Here is a 16,856-nt window from a genome sequence, read left to right as displayed (position 1 = left end):
TCGATGTTTCATGAGCGCGCGCCAAGCCCTCCCGGTCGGCGCGAGGTGGAAAGCGTGATATCATGGCACCCTCCCGCGGCGACAAATATGGCGGCGCCCTTCGATGCATGAAACCTCACTTCGGACTGGTTGCGTCGTCGTTACTGGCTTCTTCAGCGCGTTCACTGGCCATAAAGGGGCCACCAGTCTTTCGCTTCATTTCCTGTTGCACATAAGAAAACTTACGAGTAATAAATTTGCTTTATTTTTTATTTAGAGTGACGATTCTGCCCCCTTTAGGCTAAGAGGGGTGTCTGTTTGTTGACAACAATGCTTCCCTTCCTAACCATCAGATGGCGCCACTAGTCTGAACATCGTCGCGCTTCTGTTTTAAAAGCGAGAATGCTAGAAATGGCACAAGGTCCGGAAAAAGTAGCTGCATTTAGTGGACGTAAGCGTGAATACGGTTATGGTATGTAGACAGCATCGATTAACATTTTGACATATCTGTGCACGCCGTGAGCAGACGACAGACATGTAAAAGCCGCGAGTAGCGATGCCAATTGTGCTTCTGCGGGAACGGTGGGCGCGCGGGTGTTATGACGTCTATTCGCAGCTTCCACAGGCGGCCACCAGGTGCAACGATACGGCAATAAATCGCAAAAAAAAGCGTGTTATCCGCCTTTTTCGCTAAAATGCTTGTCATATTTATCAATTTTAGCAGTCAAGCTCTTGTTTACATGCAAAAGAGCAGCTCCAAAATTTTGGTTTAGTATCCCTTTTAGGGCTGGTGTTCAGCATGATCGCTTTTATCTCGCTATGATTGGCCAGCGCTGTTGACTGTCACTAAATCGTCAGATCGCTTCTTTCTAAGTGAATGATGCTGAACATTGTGGGAATCCTGGCTTTCTGCCGTCGCCTTTGCGCGGCTAGCCGGCCTCCCGCGTTGTTTCTCCTCTTTCCCTTGCTCCCGCCTCAGGCGGTGGAGAGGCGGCTGGGTGACTAATCACTGTCATTTAGCCACAGCTCCGCCCCGGCTCCCCAAGGGCCTTTGCCATTGGCGCCTTTTGGCGGGAATTCGGGACCCCGCTTTGGGCGGCCGCGCGCCGCGCGACCGTCCGAGCGGGGGCCCAGGGAGAGAGATCCCTCCGAGACAGCGTAAGGTGCGTACGTTACTGTTTGTCCGTGCCGGCCTTTGCCGTTCGGACCAGTGCTTACTCGAGCTCGCCCGCACGTGTCCTCTGACCTGCGGCGGCTCGAGCCTGTCCAGCGGGGTCCAGCGACCTCAGACAGGCGTACCTTGTGTTGATTGCCCACTCTCTCTCGCAACCGGCCCAACGGTCGACACGAGAGAGAGATCACAGCACTGCCGCGGGGACATTCTCCTGCAGCGGCGTGTTAGCGGCGCGCATTGCTCTAGTCGCTTCGTGCGCGCAGCGGAGCCTTGCTCCTCGCGCGCCCCCGGGACTGGGTGACTATTGAGTGTGTGTGTACTGCTGAAGGACGACGTGAATAAACGTCTCCTTTGTGAGATTGGAGGCCTATTTCTTTGCGGCGAATCGCTCTCCTCCCAGCGGAGGTTGAGTGCGCCGCATCGGTGTCCCAGTGTGTGTGTGGTGACGGCTGATCGGGGCCCTTGGCTCGCGCGAAGCTCGAACCCGCGGTGGGTGGTGGCCTGTGTCCACGTAGAAACCCACAACTGGCGCCCAACGTGCTAAGTCATTGGCGCTTACGCCTTTGATGGCACATTAGCCGAGCAGGTCGCCTTGACGATCACGCTTGCGCACCGTGTCTACCACCCCCAGCGCGGCACTCGGCAGCTACATGTCGGCTCCCTATGGAGTTGTAGCGTCGTTTGATCCGCTGGCTGCTGTTCCTTCGAATAGCTAGACACCGTGGTTGGCCGCGGCCCCCATTGGGGTTTACGGTGACACAACCCAAAATGTTGACCACGTGGCTCCCATTGGAGCTGTATCGGAAGCACCCTGCGGTGCATCCGCTGGTCACATGCCTCAGCTGTGCACGCTTTCCGCCCAGTGCGAAAGGAGTTCGTGTCACGCTGCCGCAACCGGCAGTTTCGAACAGCAGCAACCGTGCCCCGCGAGCAGTCAATTCTGCTCTGGGAACGGCGAGGCGCTGGCCGGTTCCCTGTGGAAACCGCGCCGCTCATCGAACTAGGAGCCTTGCCTCCCTCGTTCGTGCAGCCCGCCCAAGCCTCCACTGAGGCAGGGGTGCAGTGCGCTCAGTTGGCTGATGCGGCTCCGCGAGCCTGCGGGTCGGCTGGCGCGCTGGGCTCTCCTGATACAGCATTACGACTTTTCCGTGCAGTGTCGAAAGGGGAGCACAAACGTGGTAGCTGACGCGCTATCCCGTGCCCCACTCGCCAGCGGCGCCTTGACGCCTGTAGGCGGAGGGGGCGAAACAGCGGACGAGCCGCCGGGCGGCAAGGAGGGGGAACCCGCAAACGGGTTAACCCATTCCGCTAACCAGGCAAGCAGCGCTTCGCAAAGCGGACGAGAGGCAAAGCTCTTCGTGAGCGCCTCGGAGTTGCCGACGCGAACGGAAATTTTGGCTGCAAACCTGAGTGGGGACGAGACCAGGCTCCCCTCTGGGATGACTGGAATCGTTTTCAGCCGTAAGAGCTACTGAAAGCCCAGCAAAATGACCCCTTTTGTCGCGAGGTGAGCGACGGTCTCAGGGAGACGGAGCGCCGTGACGCTACTTGTATTGTAGCGGGCGCAGGGGGGCAGAAGCCAGCGTGTGTCGCGGCGAACCCCGGGGAGTCATATTTGCTGGACCATGACGGGCTCGTGCTGAAGTACATAGCCACCGATGACGAGTCCATCGACCCGTTCTAGGTGGTTATCCCCAAAAGTCTGAGAGGCGCACTTTTGCGATTCTCTCATGACGAACCACTGGCCGGTCATCTGAGTGGCTCCAAAGTTTTTGCGAAACTGAGTCATTCGGTGACGTGGCCCGGCATGAAGCGTGACATTTTCCGCTATTGCCGTTCCTGCCATGTCTGTCAAGCGGTGAAGTCACGGGGCGGCAAGCCGCCTGGAATGATGAAACCGATTGACAGTGTGCGTCCGTGGCAGATGGCCACCTGCGATTTGATGGGGCCTTTCCCCAGGAGCAAGCAGGGGTTCATAGACCTGAAGGCCTACGCGTCACGGTCTGACGAGCTTGCGCCGGTACCCATTGGTATCAAAGGCAAGCGCAAAGGCACAACTGGTGCTGCGGAACGCAAGCGTACGGAGCACCGGTACAATCTGAGGCGACGGTCACCGGTGTGATCGATGCCGGACGGCGGACTTTTCCGCAACCGAAGGCACGCAGCCTCAGCTAGCTGGCGAGCTTTCTCGTCAGGCCCTACCCAGGTGAAGCACGGTGTGTTATTTTTTTTGTTGTTTTGGCAGCATGCTCAGTTCCAGCCTTGTGTGTTTATCAGTGTATTTATTTGTTTTGTTTAGTCAGTTTTTAGCCACTTTCGTTTCCAGCTTGTTCATCGGTTTTCGTTCTAACGTACCGAGATGTACATAGGTAACATGCGTCTGCGTTGGCGTTCAGTTTTTTTTAATCAGACTTGTACATATGTATACTTCAGCCGCTCTCTCTTGCGCTTATCTTTTGAAGCGCAGAGTTTGCCTGTCGTTTGTACGGCGCCTTTTCTCATTTCCGGCCCGACTGTGGGTGGTTGGCTCGTTAAGGAGCCGTGTGTCGCGGTGCGAGTTTTGTGCGGCCCGTATGGAGGGGAAGTTGGCGGGGCGTTTGGGGCGATGGGGGGGCGGAAAGTGCACCCTTTGACCCTCGCCGCGGCGCCTCTGGACGCTTCTGATGAGGGGATCGTTGTCGCCGACCAGCGTCCGCGCACGTGCCGGTGTATGCGTGTTTGCGGCTGTGGCTGTGTGCGCGCGTAACCATGAGCCAAGGCGACGCCTGTGAGTTGTGCCGTTGTGTCCTTCTGCGTGAGCGCGAGGATGAGAAGGACCCCTCGCTGTGGACAAGGTTACACATCTGGACGCCGCCGAACGTCCTCGCCCGTTTCAGCCGGCGTGAAAGGGGTGCACTAACTTTCTTGTGCCCGAACGTGATGTCGTGTCCAAGGGCGCGAGGTCAGTGCTCTGCCGCGGCCCCGTCGTCATCAACGCACCCTACATCAACGGAAAGAAGACCGCCATCAGTCGTCGGCCCTCCCAACCTGTTCAACTTGAAGTCTGCGAGCGGTGAGTCGCCGACAGGCCCACTGGGCCGCGCCACCGAACTTTGAGGCTGGCATCCACCTGTAACATAGTTGTACAGTTGTATTCACATCTTCTTGTGTACCGTGTATATAATCTGCAAGCTGTTTTGATTTACTGAAGCGTATGCAAGTGTTGTTTGCCTTGTTTTTCCTTTGTTTTTTTTACATTGTTCTGGCTGGAACTGAAGTGTAGCTAGTTTTTTTTGTGTATTCATTTCTTTATTTTGGAACTGAAGTGTAGTTTTTTTTTTGTGTATTGATTTCTTTATTTTGGCCGCGTGCTTTGCCGATGGGTAGGAGGGCATTTAAGGAGAGGGGGATGTGGGAATCCTGGCTTTCTGCCGTCGCCTTTGCGCGGCTAGCCGGCCTCCCGCGTTGTTTCTCCTCTTTCCCTTGCTCCCGCCTCAGGCGGTGGAGAGGCGGCTGGGTGACTAATCACTGTCATTTAGCCACAGCTCCGCCCCGGCTCCCCAAGGGCCTTTGCCATTGGCGCCTTTTGGCGGGAATTCGGGACCCCGCTTTGGGCGGCCGCGCGCCGCGCGACCGTCCGAGCGGGGGCCCAGGGAGAGAGATCCCTCCGAGACAGCGTAAGGTGCGTACGTTACTGTTTTGTCCGTGCCGGCCTTTGCCGTTCGGACCAGTGCTTACTCGAGCTCGCCCGCACGTGTCCTCTGACCTGCAGCGGCTCGAGCCTGTCCAGCGGGGTCCAGCGACCTCCGACAGGCGTACCTTGTGTTTATTGCCCACTCTCTCTCGCAACCGGCCCAACGGTCGACACGAGAGAGAGATCACAGCACTGCCGCGGGGACATTCTCCTGCAGCGGCGGGCTAGCGGCGCGCATTACTCTGGTCGCTTCGTGCACGCAGCGGAGCCTTGCTCCTCGCGCGCCCCCGGGACGGGGTGACGATTGAGTGTGTGTGTACTGCTGAAGGACGACGTGAATAAACGTCTCCTTTGTGAACTTGGAGGCCTATTTCTTTGCGGCGAATCGCTCTCCTCCCAGCGGAGGTTGAGTGCGCTGCATCGGTGTCCCAGTGTGTGTGTGGTGACGGCTGATCGGGGCCCTTGGCTCGCGCGAAGCTCGAACCCGCGGTGGGTGGTGGCCTGTGTCCACTTAGGAACCCACAACATAGGTGACATGAACGGGGCTAGGCACATGGGCAAATTGGGCTACAATGATGGAACTCCTGGTGATCTCTGGGTCTGCATGCTTTTATTGCATTAGCTGTCAGCAAGTGTTGCGTTTGACTTTTATGATGTAGTGTCTGTGACAATGGTGTGTACCGTTTTCTTCCTGCGCCTACAGGGAGGGCCTCCAGTCAGAAGTGCAGCCAGGCCAGCCCTTGGGACAGTGGTGCCTGCTCGGACAGAGGCGCCCCGAGCAGAGGTGTCTAGAATAGAGACTAGCATTAGGACCGAATCTTCGTGGGCGGACACCTCTAGGGCAAGGGGGCCTCGGGCCGATACCTTGAGGCCCGAGGGGTCTCGGATTGAACCTCCAAAGCAGGACACTCCAAGGACGGAGCCCCTGTCCTCTTCTGCTGTGGAGGCCAGCAGTGCATTGGTCCCAGCAGCCCATCCGAAGCCCCAGGTGGCTCCTGCTTGGGAACCTCCGCCTAGTAGGTGCGTACTGCCTTTCGGGGCATCTATATATTTAAAAAATAATAACAAACAAACACACTCTTGCAGTGCTGCATGGGAGCATGGGGTCTTTTGCCTCCAGAAAAGCTTAGTGATGCTAACACGAGTGCAGATTCTGAGAAGCACGCTGAGCATCATTTTGAAACGTTCAGGCAGCGTAGAGACCCGGCACTCATGGGACCAGACATGTACGTGCAGCTTCGTATGGAGCTGTTCAGGCAGGTGGCGAATAAAAGTTGGCAATTAAAATTTTAAGAATTTGGCAAGTGTTTATTGCTATTGAGTGTTGAAGTGTGTGCATCTGAAATGTAGCCACTAGTTTCGATTTTTTTTTTCTGCAGATAGGGTAGAGACAAGCGGAGATATATTCATGCTGTCACCTCATGAATTGGAAGTTTTCGCCCAGCCGTCCATCTGTCTAGGGCATGGCCTGAAAAACATGTCGCATGATAATGATATGCAGCGTCTGGCTATGCTAGTAGTGTTGTCGGTCTCGTATGCCACTGTGACCACTGTCTTCGTGTCATTGTACAGTCGCCGACCGATTTTTCGGACTCCAATAATTCAGACTTGTGCGATAATTCAGACTTCGCTGTGGAACCGTCGCGCACCTCATAGGAACGTGTACATTTTCACGACCGATATTTCGGACTTTGTGGAGTCTAAAAGTTCGAATTTTCGGACTGAAATAAGCGCCAACAATACTGTGGAGGTCGTTTTTCATCCGAAAGTTCGTTATTTCGGTTTAATATAGACACGAGCAAGCATTGCCGTTGCAACAAACCTATTCCCCGCCACCGTGAAAGGCGCAGTCTTGGATTTAAATGGAATTGGCGGCCGCAATCAGACTGGCTTGGATAGGCTTGGCTATTTCATTGGTGCCTTTGCTGAAAATTGCCGATGATGATGGCTGCGGCCTCGGGCGCCATCCATGGATGGTTTTTGGAAGCTCTTGTGCGCGTGCTTGGCTTCCGCGATCGAGCAAACGTTGTCCACAGCCGGAGCCGAGGAGCCGATCGCGGAGGCCACGGCGCTTGCATTTAGAAGGCTATTCCCGCCTGGGTCACGGAAAGTTCGGGTGCGACCCTTACACGGATTTATTTTTTTTTTTAAGATTTCCTTCGGGAAAACTGGGTGCGGCCCATACACGGGTGCGGCCCTTACACGCGTTTATACGGTATGTACGAGGAAGCTGCAGTGGCGATTGTTGCTTTTGCCGGTTACTATCAACGGTTTACTTTGCGGAATGACTGATGGTACACGTCTCGTGCCTGACACACTTGACGCTTTCCCCGACTCACTTTTGCTGTGCATTTCAGGAAAGCAATTGACCGGGACTCTGGAGGGGGCAAGATGGTTCGCGTGATCCATTCAGCTCATGCGCCCCCCATAAAGGTGAGCCAGTGCTTAGCTTAACGGGGGACACGAGTCTCTTGGACCACAAAATGTTGACCCCAAAAATGGATTTTCTAAAAAGGCAGTTTTCGAAACTGCCAACTTTGCCCTGAATGAGTACCTTGATACAACATTGAATGTAAATCAGTGTGCGGGCTGAATTTGTGCGCGAACAGACAATAAAACTGTGCAATTTTTAGATCCCTGGCTGTTTTGGTACACCACTATCTCGGCATCTAGGACAGGTAGTAGAGACGTAATTTTTTCTGCCAAGGGAAGCTTAAGGTGCACTGTCTGCAACGTTCAACACAGAATTGTTTAATCAGGCTTCAGAAAATTTTATGTTGCAAAATTTACGGATTCCCGATAGGCACACTTCGAATATTGATATTTCAAGTGCTGTAGGATTACCATAAGGGTGAAATGGAAAACTACTTTGGTCATTGCACTCTTTACTCATTAGACTGTGTAGCTATGCAGTAAAAATTCTTTTTATTGGATCATATTTGTGCCAAAATACTAATCAGTGACTCGCTAAAATAAAATTGAGACGCCGATTGGCAGAAAAATCAACTGCACATTTGAAATCTGCATAAGAAACTGAGCAAGGTGCTTTAGTTTCATTGGGATTGGCCTAAATGTGAGAAAATAAGCTCTGGGACCAGTGTCCCTCCTCAAGGGGAGGTGTGGGTCTTAAAATGAAAATTTTCATTATTCGCGATATTGTAATGAAGTGTGTCTGTATTTGTTTATTTCGTCCTCCTCTTTTTGAAAATGTAATTAGTATCAGTGCATTTCTCTTAGTTCTCATGTGGTGGGAAAATAACTGAAGGCTAACTAGGTTATTTATTGTGGGTGTTAACACTTTTCGTCAATATTTTTTCATTCTGATTGAAATAAAGCTGTAGCCAAAGACCTGTCATGCTAATAACAATTTATATTGTTATTGAGGTCCATCACGATAATTTTGAAATGTAATTAGGTGACATTGTTCATGAAATTTGAAATGCCCGACTCTGCCATGAAAAAACATAGCTCCATAATTAAGTTCTCTCTGAATTGAAAGTTATAAGATAAAAAATTAATAATTAATTTTTAATTATTAATAAGATTAATAATTAATTAAGATGAATTAAGATAAATAAGATTAATTAAGATGAATTGTAAGAGTAATAGAAAAGTACTTGAAGTGCATGCATCAGCTATTCAGAGGTGGTTGTAGAGTCCTTGGAAAATGGCGGAATGGAGATGTTCCAAGAAGATTTTGCAAAAAGATTTTCTAATATCAGGACGTAGGGTAGTACGCCAGCTTCTGAACAGGGACGAGATGAGGTGCAGTCTAGGAAGTGATGGGCCCAAAATTCAGTTCAGCCAGTTTACACTCGCAGCCAGAGATCGCAACACCGTCGCTCGGCAGCGAACCAGCTCCGGCTGCCGACCAGCTTCTCGGTTACTTTCGGCAAAGACTGCAGGCGCCCACAAAAGTTTTCGGAAAGCCGAAATCACGAAAAAGCTTAATTTCTTTGCTGCGTATTTAGAGAAACTTCCAGGCATTCAGAAGTGCGTTCTCCAGGTCACGTAGGAAAGTACGGAGCACATCCATCACTTCGTGACTGCATGCTTAAACTGGCCAGAAAGTAAGCCTGCTTGTAATTTTCGCGTTCCGAAAATTTTTGTGGGCACCTGTTCATTGGAGTATAGCTGAACCGTAATATGCCATTTTTGAAAAACCAGAATTTTCCAGAATGCCAGAATGCGTCCTATATTTCGAGTCAGAACTTTTTCCTGGCCAACAAAGGGTGCGAGTTGGGGGCGCTAACTTACAGGTGGCGATGCACGGCATGTTTGCGTGTTATGTCTTTGTGGAGTTTTTTTTTTAGGATGTGTTTGGGAAATCTCCATGTAATCTGTGTGAGGTGGCCGCAGCTGTCACAGGACAGTCTTGTTCTGAAGAGATGCGGGAGAGGCCCGTGTCCTGCAGTTGGGCTGATGACGAGGATAGTGGTGTAGGTGAAAACGCAGCCACAGTTTGTGTGTGTTGGCTCCCTGTCGACGTGGCCCTGGCACTGATGCTTGTGTGTGTGGTGCATGCCCTTGTTGCCAGATGGGCGGCCCACCAGCGGAGCCGGAAGAAGAGCTTCCAGCACACGTGCCCCTGCCACCCATCCAGAGCCTGCCTTCGTTCTCTTTCAACCTCAAGCCTCAGGATCCGGCGCCTGCCAGCACTGGGAGTGCCGGCACCATCGGCAGCAGCACGCTGACCACCACCACAGTGAGCACCACCACAGTGAGCACCACCACAGTGAGCAGCACCACAGTGAGCAGCACCACAGTGAGCATCAGCAGCAGCAGCAACAACGGCAGTGCTCCTGCTGAGCCCGAGTTCAGCTTCAGCAAGCCACAGCCAATGGGCAGTGCCATCACTGGCTTCAAGGATGATGAGGCGAGTACTAGAGTACTGTAGTGAAGAGAGGCTACCCGAAGACACTTTATTTTTTTTTAATATGCACCCTAGAGTTACGAAACTCTGGATGCTTGTAAAGATTTCTATGCTGATTTTTTATACGTAATTAGTTTTACTGCAAATGGCATATTTTTTGTTTTGTACTACAACACACATTTTACACATGATGATGATGTGTGAAGTATAGGGCTTTATGCCTCCACTTTTTCCATCACTAAACTTTCATATAATGGGCCAGCGATGGTTCATGTTCCTCCACTTGAACTGTCGAATGCCAGAAACTAACCAGGAAGTGCGTATAAAATATATACTGCAGGTGAAAGATTGGAACCTGGGAAGTCTAATATCCAGACCTCAGTAAGTGTTACTTAAAGTTTCTCATAAATATAGTTAAGCAGTATTGAGGTATAGGGGAGGTAACAGCACTCCTCACACCCTCAAGAAAATGTTGGCAAAATTTAATCCAGATCTAAGCATCAGAAGTATGAAAAACAAGATTGGCAAGCTCAGTCATAAAAGAAAGCATGGAGTGTGATGAATATTGCACACAAGAGAGCCAAACTGTCTTTCAAGCAGCCAATGGCCCTAAAAGCTGCCCTCGTTATCAATTTCTCCTTAACATGTTGGCCTAACATTGGAAAGGTATACGCCAGTTTTTACTTTCTAGGAAGCACTTACCATAAAACTTGGCGGTTCTGCTTCTCCCTCTTGGTCGTGCAGGTGTTTCAATTTTCCAAGCCATGGGGCCCGAATGGTGAGAGGGAACAGGAGCGCAAGGACAAGGCTCTGCCAAATGACTCAGGTGAGGGTCTTGAAAACTCAATAAAAATTTTTCGCCATATCTTGCTGAAACTTGGCATGCAGGTATACCTGAATGCTTATTCGAAATATACACTCAAAATTTAGATAACTGAAGATGTGGCAAAATATCATATCCCAAATATGTCCTTTCTTACGGGCCATTATGGTAATTTCGCAATTAAAAAAGCTAGTTTTGAAAATAAGCGATCATTTCCAAAGGTCCACTGCACATCCTAAAGCTAAGGAAATGCTTAGAAAGTCATCATATACCGTATAAACGCGTGTAACGGCCACACTTTTTTTTTGCGTGTGATTTGAAGGCCAATTTTTTGGGGTGTGGCCCATACATGCGGTGTGTGAAGAAAAAAAAGTAAAAACAGACCAATTAGGGAATAAGCAGCATGTTTTGTATGTCCAGTCGTAACTTGCTGAGTCTCCATACTCTGAGCTGGTACTGTGCTCTGGTGCGTGTTTCGCACTTACATCACACAGCAGGGCAGCTCTTCTTCCAGTTGGGGAAACTTGCACGGCTTGCCTCGGAAAGCGCACTTTTTGCAGCTTGTGTTCCCCAATGCACCGTTTTGGTTGCGCCACCCTTCTGCCACCCTTTTGCAGGGACACTGCTTGGAGTAGGAGATGGGGAACTGGGATTGCAGGGGGGTGGGGTGAACTAACATGCTCACGTTACCACAACTCTTGTGCTACCATACTCGTACCTCTGCTGGAGCTGTTGACACTGATGCCGAAATGGATAGCGGGAGCTCGTAGTGGAGGAAGAAGTTGACGATGATGATGATGATTTGCGGCCTCAGGCCCCATTCGTGGGCGGCACCTGGAAGCTCCTGTGTGTGGCCTCTGCAATCAAGCGCACCGCTGCTCGCAGCTGGAGCTTATCATGAAGGCTACGGCGCGTGCATTTCGAAGGCTATTTTCCCGCACGGGTCATGGAAAGTTTGGGTGCTGCCCTGCCGCAGTCGCGCATTTATGACTTCGAGTAACGCTGCTCTCTGTAAACATTTTCAAGGTGATCTCACCTACATTTATTTCTTTTTTTGGTTTTCATTCTGCAGTGTCCTTTCGATTCGCACGAAAGTTGCATGTAACAAAAATCTGGATGTAATGAAAAATCCCGGACTTTTTTCAATTCGGGCGTTTTCATTTCGGTTTCATATTTTTCTACATGTAAGTTTAATGTTCAGAGATGGTAAAACAGCCGGAAACAAAAAAAAAATTTTAATTTTCAAAATAATGCTGATATTTCGATCCGCGCCTCCCCTTAAGGCCAAGCACACAGTTCTTGCGTGCTCAGACCTCTTGTGTGTTGCGAGCTCGGTGTTGTTTTATAAAGTGAATGCACAATGCATTCCACAGCAGACACTGCATATTTTGGCTTCACCCTACTGGTGTCACAAATTAGACGTGCCTGTGGAGAACTGTGTCGCCTGACTGTGCACTGTTTTTATTCAGCCCAGGGACTTGCGAAGGCAAAAGAGGCCCCGGTCAAGATGGATCCTCCAGCACAGGCCAGCTCTGTCAAAGCTGAGGGCTTGAAAGTCAAGGATGGTAAAAAGGATGAGACTTGCAAGGAAAAAGATGAGAAGAATGGCAACAGTATTGTGAAAGGTGCGATTGTGCGCTCTTTCTCTGTGAAGCTGTGATGGGCTGCTTACAGCCTGAGCAAAGTGCTAAAATGACAGGTTCCTGTGAAGGGTTTTTTTTTTTTTTTTTTACATGAGGGTGTTCATACAGTTTCTATTCTGTCTCAGCTCTGTATTCATAGCTTTGTGCTGTCTGTGTTTCGTATCGCATGTGATTGAGTTTCGTATGCAGAAGATTGTGAGCTATTGAAGCTTTTCTTATGATATTGGAGTCGCGCAGTGTTTGATGTACCCCTTCAACTGCACTCCGAAAAAACAGTATGCCCGGACTGAGGGCTGACTTCCGCAGGAACTGTTACTTCTGTTGATGTGATAAGCTTACACAAGCTCCAAATACCTGCTTACCAGTACAAATCGGTGTGACGCTGGTGTCGTCTAAAGAATTAAGTGCAACCATACTTTTGAAGGTGTCCCAACTAAAGTTCCTCGGTGAAATAAAAGCAGCGCCGACTTTTGAAAAATGCAGCCTGCCTCCTTCCCTGTGCAGTCATTGATGTTTGACCCTCCCATTGGCCGAATGCCATTGCATGTCTTTGTGCACTTTTTTCTTTCGCGTTTTGTTGCTGTCTGTTCCCCTGCCGTGCCAGACAATGCTAATGGAGTATACATGCATCATTGTGGTATGCAACACAGCCACTGCAAGAGTAGAGTCCGCAAATGGCACAGTGCTCGAGACAGCATCCCGCTGTGCATGTAATTTCATGTGCATTGTGGTTTACCTGTCATGCTTGAAAAGCTTATGCTCAGCCAAGGTGGCAGTAACAAATGTCAGTATGGCGCACTGGTGATCACTGTCCGAACACTCTTGATAAGTATTTGGACGCCCTTACTAGTTTCAGAGTGGCAAAGTTAACACAAGATGTTTCGTTCACAGTAGATTTTTTCAAGCAAAGGTTGTCTAGTTCTTTCTGCGGTCTTTCCAGCTGTGTACTCTACCACGTTTGCCAGAAATAAGTTTCTTTAAAAAGGGGACACTGGTCTTTCACTTATTTTCCTTACTTTTAGTCCAATCCTAATGAAACTGTACCACCTTGTTCAGTTTTTTATACTGATTTCAACAATGAAATTACATTTCTCATAAATTAGTAGGTTCCCAAGATAATTAGTTTTAATTAGTCATTCATTAGTACCTCTGTGCAAAAAATCTGCTGAATGAAAAATTGTTTAATCCATCGCTACATAGTGTGATGAGTAGAGAGTGCAATAATCAGAGCCATCTTTTCATTTTACCCTCATTAGTAATATTACAGCACTTTGAATATCAATATTGAAGGTGTGAATGTAACGCATCAATAAACATTGAAATATTACAAATTTTTGAAGTGCGATTGAACAAATCTGCTTCGATTATTGCACACACTATGCCTTCAGCTTTCCTTAGCAAACAATATGACATCTCTATCTGTCCTAGATGTTGAGATATTGACATAAGACAGCCAGATGTCCAAAATTTTCTTGCCGTTATATTATCTGCTCTTGCATAAGTTCAGCCCACACGATGATCTGAATTTAATATTATGGTCAAAATGTTGATTTCTTCAAGGAAAAAATTGGTACAGTTGGAAAATAATAGCTCTAGATTCCACAAATGTCATCTTTTGAAAATCGATTTTTTGGTCATTTTTTGGTCTTGAAGACCAGTGTCCCCCCTTAAGTATGGGTCAGGTGCTGTTCTATCAGCCTCCATTTGTGTGTAGGACAATACTTGTTGCGTCCCAGTCTAACAGTTAAACCTGGATGTAACGAACCTCCCTATAGCGAATTCCTCGATATTACGAAGCTTCTCAATTCCCTATCAGCGCCCCCATTTTAAGCGCATATATTTGAGACCTCCGTGTAATGAAGGTGTTGCGGCAGTTGGCCTTGATGTAATCTGTCTGTTAGCTAGTGTTGAGCCACTCGAAATCTGGCAGAACCACGCAAATGATTCGTGACGATGAAACACGAAATGGACGTGAGAGGAACGCCGATTGCAATGAGCAGCCGTATTTGACACAATGCACCGTGTTCCAGTGCCATCGGAGCATTTCCGGCACTCCCCTTTTGGAGCGTCGTACCACGCGGCTTTACAACAGTTGATGCTCAAAAGCAGTGAAAAATAATAGGGCATAGCAAAAAAAAAAAAATAAAAAAATACACGAGCAGTGCGCAGCCATTGCCGCCACACAGTTGCTCTGATTCCGGCACCGATAGATCTCGCGTGTCAGGAGCGAGGATGGAAAATGCCGGTGGCGCAAGGTGAGGAGTCCGTTCCTTGGGACAGTAGTGAGGGTAAGACCAATAGGGGGAACATGCAGGTAGAAGTACATGCCTCCGGTGTCGGTCTTGGCAGCCCGTTGTGCTCTAAGCGGAGCGGGCCGGGCGCTATTATTTTTCCTTCCTTTTAACACGCCCACCCCAATTTTTGTCGGTCTATGGCGGTGGTGCGGCTGCATGCGTTCTCCTCTAGTTGGTTGCGGTGCCCCCGCCGCCCTCCCCCACCCCTCTTTTAACCGTGTTGCACGAGCACGGCGAAGGTATTGGTGGCTGCTGCCACAGTGTTTTCAGCGCGATCGCGAAATGTTTCTTCGCGTTGATGACCTCGAGTAATGCTTTTTTCTGTAAACATTTTTAAGGTGATTTCACGTACATTTATTTCTCATTTTGGTTTCCTTTGTAAATTGTCCTTTCGACTCTTGCCGCCGCGTTGGCTCAGTGGTTATGGCGTTCGGCTGCTGACCCGAAAGACGCCAGTTTAATCCCGGCTGCTGCGGTCGAGTTTCGATGGAGGCGAAATTCTAGAGGCCTGTGTACTGTGCAATGTCTGTGCACGTTCAGTGAACCCCAGGTGGTCGAAATTTTCGGAGCCCTTCCCTATGGCGTCCCTTATAGCCCGAGTTGCTTTCGGTCGTTAAGCCCCCATAAACTGAACTTTGACCCTTCCCGCGAAAACTGCATGTAACGAAAACCTTGAAGTCGCGAAAATTCTCAGACTTTTTCAGTTTCGTTGTAGCCAGGTTTAAGTGTAATTATTTATTTCTCCGCTGCTGCTTTCTGTGTGCCAGGTGGAGACCTGTGGGAGCGCTTCAAGCCACCTGCCGGGAGCTGGTCGTGCCCAGTGTGCATGGTCAGCAACCAGGCCTCAGCAAGTCGCTGCCAAGCCTGTGAAGGGCCACGGCCCGCCACTGGCGTTGGTTCCACTGCTGTGGCAACTCCTGTCAGCGCGCCTTCACCTGCATCAGCTGCACCACCGCCCCCTCCTCACCTTCCAGCAGCCGGCACTGCTTCCCGCTGGGAGTGCAATGCATGCTGGGTGAGGAACCCGCCCGACGCTCAGCGCTGTGCTGCCTGCGAGACTCCTCGGGCATCTGCGAGTGGCTCTGCCCCTCCTGCTGTGACCGGTGAGGCTTTATTATTATTATTATTACTATTGTGAAAGCATTACTAGTCCCATTACGAGAAAAGCCGGCGGCGTGTGTTGGTGTGTGGACTCTCAGATGGTACAGAAAATCCCAGTGATGGCAGGAAAGATAGGGTGATGTCATCAAGAGCTGCCATAGGATACGCACAGCAAGCTGAGCAACCACCATTTCGGACAATCATGTACAATCTATATATACCCCCTATCGCTGACCTCAGTGTGGCTCCAGTTTTCTCGATTGCATCACTACCAAATTTGTGAGCACCTGTTTGTCGTACAGCATTCCGGGTGGTGTCACACAATTTCCTGTTGCGTATGTAGTAGGTTACATGTACTAGTCAGGGTGGAGGCTAGCTTGCGACGGGAATTTAAACCGACAGATGTGGCTTCCCAGACTCTTTACCTCTTTGCTTAAGGTATGTCACCACCTTTTTCAAAATTTTTTAAAATTTTGACCATTAAATTTTTATTTCACATTTACCTTATACAGATATGATATTCAAAAGCAAAAAAGAGTGAAAAAAGTCATGCTGGCATTTATTATTCACAAAAAAATTGCCCAAACTTGGCTGTTATGCAAACATTCATTACTAGCTAATGGAGAGCAGGAATTGTAAACTTTTTTGCACAGAGTTAGCCAACTAACCATACTGTGCAACGAACTAGGATCTTTGCCATCCGATAATTGGGAAAAAAGTTATAGCGAAAATGCCAACGGAAACAAAAAAATGTGTCATTTTTGCCTGCATTCCTTTACGTAAAGCATGATTATTAGGGGTGTGCGAATATTCGATAGTTTCAAATATTCGATCGAATAGAACGGTATTCGATATTCGCTTCGAACCGAATTCTCAGTATTCGAAATTTCGAAGTATTCGTCTCGCGCGAATAGTGTTTCTGGGATGTTTGCCCGCTTGCTTTAAGGGGGGACATGGGTCTTAGAGCATTTTTTTTATTTACAGACCAAATACAATAAAACTGCACAGACTTACTCAGTTTTTTCTGCTGATTTCAAATATGCAATTTATTTATTTCTAGGTCAATTAGTTCCTGAGATATTAATATATATCATGCCATTGTCTGCTTAAACAATAGAAAAAAAATGGGCCACCAGAAATTTAATTTTAATATGTGAGTAGATCCTGCAATGTGTGAGGAATGCAACGCTGGAAGCAGTTTTCAGTTTTTTGTCCGTGTGGACAAATAAGCTTAATAGTTAGTTTCATGCGTGTCATGTGTTTTCTGGCACTGTATGTCTGGTTAACTCACTTGAA

The 16,856-nt window shown here is 49.1% G+C and overlaps 1 protein-coding gene across 2 annotated transcripts in view; it reads left to right on the top strand.

The window, feature by feature from the left end:
- LOC149334891 (uncharacterized) overlaps positions 1-16,856 on the top strand; it is a 42,364-nt gene that overhangs the window by 11,927 nt on the left and 13,581 nt on the right. For both annotated transcript variants that reach the window (XM_089551530.1, XM_089551529.1), the window contains exons 7-12: positions 5,530-5,846; positions 7,184-7,259; positions 9,364-9,702; positions 10,444-10,525; positions 11,992-12,147; positions 15,227-15,562. In XM_089551530.1, the coding sequence (XP_089407656.1) occupies positions 5,530-5,846; positions 7,184-7,259; positions 9,364-9,702; positions 10,444-10,525; positions 11,992-12,147; positions 15,227-15,562 (1,306 nt within the window). The remainder of the gene's footprint in view (positions 1-5,529; positions 5,847-7,183; positions 7,260-9,363; positions 9,703-10,443; positions 10,526-11,991; positions 12,148-15,226; positions 15,563-16,856) is intronic.

The sequence above is a fragment of the Amblyomma mixtum genome, chromosome 7 (genome assembly GCF_055824585.1).
Source record: "Amblyomma mixtum isolate Tamu chromosome 7, ASM5582458v1, whole genome shotgun sequence".
Taxonomy (NCBI): Eukaryota; Metazoa; Arthropoda; class Arachnida; order Ixodida; family Ixodidae; genus Amblyomma; species Amblyomma mixtum.
This window is presented reverse-complemented; position numbering and strand designations above follow the sequence as displayed.